This window comes from Myxocyprinus asiaticus, chromosome 10 (assembly GCF_019703515.2).
Source record: "Myxocyprinus asiaticus isolate MX2 ecotype Aquarium Trade chromosome 10, UBuf_Myxa_2, whole genome shotgun sequence".
NCBI lineage: Eukaryota > Metazoa > Chordata > Actinopteri > Cypriniformes > Catostomidae > Myxocyprinus > Myxocyprinus asiaticus.
Genome location: NC_059353.1, coordinates 49,673,977 through 49,682,000, shown reverse-complemented (window position 1 = coordinate 49,682,000; position 8,024 = coordinate 49,673,977). Strand labels below are relative to the sequence as shown.

The window sequence follows — 8,024 nt, the reverse complement described above, 5'->3', positions numbered from 1 at the left end:
TGTTTTGAATATATATATGTACAGTGCTGTTTTACAGTTACTGTAAAGACCCAAAATGTGTATCTCCATACTAAGGCTGGGCAATATATCAAATATTTCTGATCTATTCACAGTGATTGCATCTGTGCTATAAAAATAAGCAGCAATGCAAACATTGCAATTACCATTTCAGAGCAAATACATAAATATAGAGATATAAAATAGGCAACACTTTATAATAAGGTTCTATTCATTTACATTAGTAAATTAATTCCGTTTCATGAACTAACAATAAACAATATATTTTTTCAGCATTTGTTAATCTTGGTTAATTTTACTTTATAAAAAAATACAATATGGGTCATTGTTAGTTTATTTTAGTTCATAATGCATTAACTAATGTTACCATATACTTTTTAAAAATGTATTGGAATATATTGAAGTTAACATTAACAAAGATTAATTCATGTAAAATTGTAAGTGCTGTTAATGCAACTAATCTAGTTGACTAATGTTAACTAATATTATCTTTTTGTAAAGTGTTACCATAAAATACCATTGCAAGGCTAAAAGCTTATGTTCGAATTAAGAAATTTTAGAATCAATTGTGACTCCGATTCTAGCTTGTAGGAATCGATGGAAACGAATTAAAACTAAAACTTTGAATAGCTGAATTTTTCCCAAAATCAGATTAGCATGAAGAGCAATAAAAAAGGGAGTTATTTCAATATTTTTGTGATGAGTTGGACATTTTATTTATCTCTTTTTTGTTTTCTCATTCAATCATATACAGTATTTTTTTCATCATTTAAATTAAATGTAGCTTTGAAATGCAATCAAACAGTCTTGAATGCTAGTTTAGTTATCAATCAAAACAGCATTTCAACGTGTCTGTATAAATCTTTTGAAATCTCTTATTTATATCTAAAAGGATCATCGTTCATGAAGCAGTGCCCTGTGTTTGTGGCGGGTAATGGCATTATATGGTTGACGTAATCTGGACATGGTTTAATGGATCTGAAGAGAATTTCATCTCCCAATATAAAACGGATTGCATTCATCAGAAATGCCTCAAGTGTTTACAGCATTTACTTCTGTTTGTGTGTTGAAGAGAACAGGGTGGCAATATACAAAGCACTTTAATACTAAAGATGTCCTACTTATACTGTATTGATGAATTTTGCATAACTACATAAAATGTTTATTTTTTGTTGTTTTAACCCTTTAAGCATGGATGGGCCCACGGGCGGGCCTGCCGTCAAAATATTAATAACTGCAGTCTTGGGGGCCTGGGTAGCTGAGCGAGTATTGACACTGACTACCACCCCTGGGGTCACAAGTTCGAATCCAGGGTGTGCTGAGTGACTCCAGTCAGGTCTCCTAAGCAACCAAATTGGCCCAGTTGCTAGGGAGGGTAGAGTCACATGAGGTGGATCGCGGAGAGTAGCATGAGCCTCCACATGCTGTGAGTCTCCGCGGTGTCATGCACAATGAGCCACGTGATAAGATGCGTGGATTGACGGTCTCAGAAGCGGAGGCAACTGAGACTTGTCCTCCGTCACCCGGATTGAGGTGAGTAACCGCGCCACCACGAGGACCTACTAAGTAGTTGGAATTGGGCATTCCAAATTGGGGAGAAAAGGGAAAAAAAATTTTTTTAACTGCAGTCTTGACCAACACAAAATAGGTTTAGTTTTAAAGCTTGAAAGCTCTACTTTCCAATCCATGTAGGCATTATGACCAAAACAGAACAAGAGCTTTGACATTTTCAGACAAATCAGAACTGTTCCGTTTTGATAATTTATATATATATATATATATATATATATATATATATAAATTGCACAGTATTATGTATGTATGTACTGTACGTATTATTGCAATCAGTAAAAACATTAAACTGATCAAATAGCCAAGAGTCATATGTTGTTGGAAAGCTCTTAAAGAGTAGAATATGTTGGTTTTGCTTATATGCAGCATTTTCAGTTATAACTTCATGAAAAATAAGCAGAACATAACATCTCACATACCATTATTTAGAGGATACATAGATCATTAGATAATCCACATGAAGCACAATGTTGCAAATGGCCACCAGGAGATGGCGCCAAATACATGACACAGACTCAATGATGACTCAAATGACACAGCATGAAACTCATTCTGTGAAATCTCATTACTAAAATCATATCTGCATGCTATGCAAACCTTTAATAATTGTTGTGTTTTCTTTTCAATGATATCAATCACTTGACCCTCCTTGTTTTTTTTTTTGTTTTTTTTTGGTTTGTTTTTTTGTCGAGTTACAAGCCTTTAATTTTGGGTTTACTACTGAAACAGGAAATTTAAAGGGTTAAACCTTATAGACTAGGGTGGGGCAGTATGATGGTGCATATATAGCATTCAAGAGTAGAAATGTGTCAACTGATTTTGCTATAACGTTTACAGCGGTATAAGTGCACATGCATTCATAGTATATTTTGATGAATTTGCTCACAATCTAAAATTCCACAAGATGAATTTTACAATATTTACAATAATGTGCTTTTAGAGCACGTCATTAGATTAGTTTTGCAATCCATCCTGGACTCTCGAGAGAGTATAAAACTGATGTTTTAGTAGCATTCCGGATTTAAAATTCAAAAGCAAAAATGCTATTAGAGTTGGTAAGTTCGATTCGTTTCATTGAATCAATTAATGACTATGATTAAAACTTGATTTGCGCTATCACTCAGAAATGATTAAGGAAGTGTCCTAGTGGCATTTTTCATCAAATAAAATATTGTTATTTATATATGTTGCATATGAACTAAATGGTTTAAAGTTCTGAAAACAATATTCCGGGATCAATATAAGTTTAGCTCAATCAACAGCATGTGTGTCATAATGTTGATTACCACAAAAACATTTTGACTCATCGCTCCTTTTCTTTAAAAAAAAAAAAAAAAAATAGATAAATAATTTAGAGGTTACAGTGAGGCATTTACAATGGAAGTGAATGATGTCAATTGAGCTTAACTTGTTTTAAACCTGGAATATTCCTTTAAAATATAATTATTTTATGTGTTCAAAGCCTTGACTCTTAACTACATTTTTTCTGTATTTACATTTTTTGCATTAAACTATTTGAATTTGGCAACACTGGCTGTTTGGTTAAAATTATGATTCCTCTGACATAAAAAATAAATAAATAAATAAATAAAATCACCCATTTAAGCTGTTTGTGAACAAATACATAAAAGTACAGATTTTTAAAAATTGTATATTTTGAGATATACAGCCCACCCGTAGATGACACACTCCCAATCACAATTGCAAACTAATCTAAACATTAATTGAATTTTCAAACAGTATTGCATCATTATGTCTGCTCTGTGAAAGTGTTAATGTGTCTTTTCCTTTTAAAGTGAAATTCTAGTGGATGACGGTATTTGACTGATTCACACACGCTGAGTGTCTGAGGTATCAGAGGATGATTATAATCTGAATTTCACCTGTATGATGTTCAGCTCGCGATGACTGAACACAGGTCAATTCACACTCTTCCCTGCAGATACAGGAGTTCAATTTACAATATTTGCCATTTTAAAGTTAAACTGAAACACTATTCAGAACTCCATTTCATGTTGTGCCTTAAAACACCCTTTTGCTTGTAGTAAAATCACTGTTATTTATTGCTTTATTTAACTGTGTTTAATTCATAATTACTACTCTTTGGATGTACTTCATGAAACACAATCTTTTTTCACCTCTCACTACATCAACAGATCCAAACATTGTTTGGAAACACTGCTGTTCATTATCGGAGCTCTTCTGTGCCAATCATTCAAGGTGGAGCTGACCTTGGGGGTCAGGAAGATGTTTCCATTCTTCTACAAAACCACAGGTAGTCATATAAACAGGAAACATCTTTTACACTTTAGCACAGTTACTTGGAAATGACCTACATTACTGCAACTAGAATTCACACCTTCTGATGCACTCACAGCATTCTTAACTGTTTTAATGTGTTATTAGTATATTATAAGTATAGTTTGGCAATCGAGAATCTGTTCTTATACAGAACTGGTTCCATATTTAAATATATATATACACACACACACACACACACACACACACACACACACACACACACAAAAACCATGTGGTTTTCATGATGTTTAGTTCTGTTTGCGGTTTGGATCGTCTGCATTCTGTAACAGTAATGAAATATGCAATAAAAGCATCAGAGACATTGTCATTATGATCATGTCATGATATTGTCTTTTGGCTGCGCATGTGAATCAACAGCCAACTTTGGAGCACGTGAATCAGAGTGTTTAAATGTGCAGTTATAATCGAGCAACAGCTGTTTCTTGCCTAGTCGAGCAACAGCCGTCCGAGTATACACGAAACAATGCGTAATCGAATATTTGAAGGAAGGAGAAGTGACTAGAAGTGGCTGTCATTGGAACTGCTGTTTTCTGTTTGAATGCCTTCAAACAGGCCAGCACCGACTGGCCGTGCTCGTTCGTAAGGCGCGCCGTCAGGGAGACTGAGTCCAACCAGGGCACCGCTGGAGCGCCAATCCTGCAAGATAAAGCCCGTGGACGGTAGTCGTGGTGATGACCGTACACACCGGGTATGTGACCCAGGGAGGAAGGAAGCCGCTCTTTTGCTGAACTGTTGGGTACCGCAGCCACTTGGGCGTGCGGCGAAATCAAACAAAAAGGCAACAAAAGATTTTCCACCCGGTCCTCCACCGGGGGATGGAGTGGTCTTTCTACCAGCTCCACGTGAGTGGGTTCCCTCGTCCCTGGGTTGCCTGTCTCAGGGGCGCTTCGAAGACCTCCGTGGGTTCTTCGGTGCTGGCTGTGAGACGGGTGGCATCGGCTTCCTGCGGTGGGCTCCACGCCGGGGCCGGGCCGGAGGGGCGGGCTGCGGCAGAGCAGGGGGACACCCTTGGCGACGAGCAGACGGGGTGCGGGGTCTTGAGCCGCGCCGGGGCAGGATGTGCCGGATTGCTTCCATCTGCTGCTTTACCGTCGAGAACTGCTGGGCAAAGTCCTCAATGGTGTCGCTGAATAGGCCTGCCTGGGAAATGGGGGCAGCAAGGAACCGTGTCTTGTCGGCCTCGCCCATCTCGACCAGGTTGAGCCACAGGTGGCGCTCCTGGACCACTAGTGTGGCCATCGTCCACCCGAGAGACCGCGCCGTGACCTTCGTCGCCCGGAGGGCGAGGTCAGTCGCCGAGCGCAGTTCCTGCATCAAATCTGGGGCGGAACTACCCTCGTGCAGTTCTTTCAGTGCCTTGGCTTGTTGGACCTGCAGGAGAGCCATGGCATGCAGGGCAGAGGCGGCTTGTCCAGCAGCGCTGTAGGCCTTGGCCGTCAGGGATGACGTGAGCCTACAGGGCTTGGACAGGAGCTTAGGGTGTCCACGCCAGGTGGCGGCGCTCTGCGGGCATAAGTGCACCGCGAGCGCCTTATCCACCGGGGGAATCGCCGTATAGCCCCTGGCCGCCCCGCCATCGAGGGTAGTGAGAGCGGGGGAACTGCGGAGTCGGGGTCGGGCAGTAAAAGGTGCCTCCCACGACTTCGTCAACTCCTCATGCACCTCTGGGAAGAATGGCACTGGAGCGTGGCGCGGCTGGTTTGAGCGGTGCCGCGAGCCCAGAAACCAATCATCAAGCCGCGAGGGTTCAGGGGAGAGTGGAGGGTTCCACTCTAGCCCGACGCTCGCGGCCGCCCGGGAAAGCATGTCCATCATTTCGGCATCGGCCTGTAACTGGGCGACCGTCCCCGAAGGGGGAAGCCCAGCTGAGGCTTCTGCGTCCGACTGGACAAGCCCGCTCTCCGATGCTGCGCTCGAGAGCTCATCATCTGCGACGTGCCGGCGAACTCATCCGGAAGCCCGATTGGGGCAGACGAGCGTGCTGGGGAATGGGAGGTCTGCCATTGAGGTCCCCAAATCGCCCCCAGTGCTAGCCGCGCTGACCTCATACCCGTAGGTAGGAGGACCAAGGCGGGGAGCCGCTGGGGTGGCTTGCTTCCTTATGAAAGCAAGCCGCGACCGCAACGTTGCCATGGTCATGTTCTCGCAGTGAGAACATGAACCATTCATAAACGCTGCCTCCGTGTGGGTCACGCCCAGACACGAAAGACAGCGATCATGACCATCCGAAGTTGAGAGAAAACGACCGCAACCAGGAATAACACGCGAACGGAAAGGCATCTTTAGAAAGACGCGTCTTTAAAAAGACGTTCCGTGTGTGCGCTCTTTTAGAGAAATATACTCTTTTAGAGGGGAAAAAGAAAATATACTCTCTAGTTTTTCTGCCGAAGCGCCCAGGGGCGTTCTCTGCAGTGCACGAGTGCAGAGGAGGGAGAAGCCGCTGAAATGCGCTGTCAAACCTGTATTTATAGTACTCTTAATTATTTACCTGTATTTAATATTTTTCTAGTTATTTTACCTGTATTTAATACTATTCTTAATTATTTACCTGTATTTAATTATTTTTCTAGTTATTTTACCTGTATATAATACTATTCTTTGTTATTTTATCTGTATTTATAGTACTCTTAATTATTTACCTGTATTTAATATTTTTTCTAGTTATTTTACCTATATATAATACTATTCTTTGTTATTTTACCTGTATTTAAAGTACTCTTAATTATTTACCTGTATTTAATATTTTTTCTAGTTATTTTACCTGTATTTAATAGTATTCTTATGTTACCTGTATTTAGAATATTCTTAATTATTTTACCTGTATTTAATACATTCTTAGTAATTGTACCTGTATTTAAAATGCTCTTAATTATTTACCTGTATTTAATATTTTTTCTAGTTATTTTACCTGTATATAATACTATTCTTAGTTATTTTACATGTGTTTATTGTATTCTTAATTGGTTTACCTGTTTAATAATTTTCATTGTTATTTTAGCTGTATTTAATAGTATTCTTAGTTATTTTAGCTGTATTTATAATGCTCTTAATTATTTTCCTGTATTTAATATTTTTTCTAGTTATTTTACCTATATATAATACTATTCTTTATTTTACCTGTGTTTATAGTATTCTTAACTATTTTACCTGTGTTTAATAATATTTATAATTATTTTACCTGTATTTAATAGTATTCTTAGTTATTTCACCTGTATTTATAGTAATCTTAATTATTTACCTGTATTTAATATTTTTCTAGTTATTTTACCTGTATTTAATACTATTCTTAGTTATTTTACCTGTGTTTATAGTATTCTTAATTATTTACCAGTATTTAATATTTTTTCTCATTATTTTACCTGTATTTAATACTATTTTTAGTTATTTTACCTGTATTTAAAGTACTCAGTTATTTACCAGTATTTAATAATTTTTCCAGTTATTTTACCTGTATATAATACTATTCTTAGTTATTTTACCTGTATTTAAATTACTCAATTATTTACCAGTATTTAATAATTTTTCCAGTTATTTTACCTGTATATAATACTATTCTTTGTTATTTTACCTGTATTTAAAGTACTCTTAATTATTTACCAGTATTTAATAATTTTTCCAGTTATTTTACCTGTATATAATACTATTCTTTGTTATTTTACATGTGTTTATAGTATTCTTATTTATTTTACCTGTTTAATAATATTTATAGTTATTTTACCTGTATTTAAGACTATTCTTAGTTATTTAACATGCATTTAATATTATTCTTAGTTATGTTACATGTATTTATAGTATTCTTAATAATTTTTCCTGAATGTAATTTTTGTTGTTATTTTACCTGTATTTTGTACTATTCTTAGATATTTTACCTGTATTTAATACTATTCTTGGTTATGTTACCTCTATTTATAGTATTCTTAATTATTTTACCTTTATTTAATACATTTTCTGTTATTTTACCTGCATTTAATAGTATTGGTTATTTTACCTGTATTTAATAATATTCTTAGCTATTTTTACCTGTGTTTAACAGTATTCTTAGTTATTTTGCCTGTATTTCATCTATAAAGCACTTTGTGCTTCACCGCTGTTCAAACGCTCCTCGGATCGCA

General features: G+C 37.5%; 1 protein-coding gene and 1 long non-coding RNA gene across 3 annotated transcripts; one reads left to right on the top strand and one right to left on the bottom strand.

Annotated features, from left to right (window-relative positions):
• The first annotated feature begins 954 nt into the window (after positions 1 to 954).
• Positions 955 to 4,081, top strand: LOC127446924 (uncharacterized). The gene is made up of 3 exons (XR_007898271.1): positions 955 to 1,551; positions 3,387 to 3,508; positions 3,747 to 4,081. It is a non-coding gene; the product is annotated as an uncharacterized LOC127446924 (long non-coding RNA).
• Positions 4,082 to 4,549: 468 nt separating this feature from the next.
• Positions 4,550 to 6,958, bottom strand: LOC127446923 (uncharacterized). 2 transcript variants are annotated; one of them, XM_051708257.1, is made up of 2 exons: positions 6,821 to 6,958; positions 4,550 to 6,491 (listed from the first exon to the last, which is right to left on the bottom strand). In XM_051708257.1, the coding sequence occupies exon 2, from the start codon at positions 5,725 to 5,727 to the stop codon at positions 4,789 to 4,791; it is 939 nt and encodes a 312-aa protein (XP_051564217.1). In that variant the 5' UTR covers positions 5,728 to 6,491; positions 6,821 to 6,958; the 3' UTR covers positions 4,550 to 4,788. The 2 variants fall into 2 exon arrangements, with proteins under 2 accessions (XP_051564217.1, XP_051564216.1); XM_051708256.1 differs by having other exon boundaries at positions 4,550 to 6,613; positions 6,761 to 6,953.
• Positions 6,959 to 8,024: the final 1,066 nt, after the last annotated feature.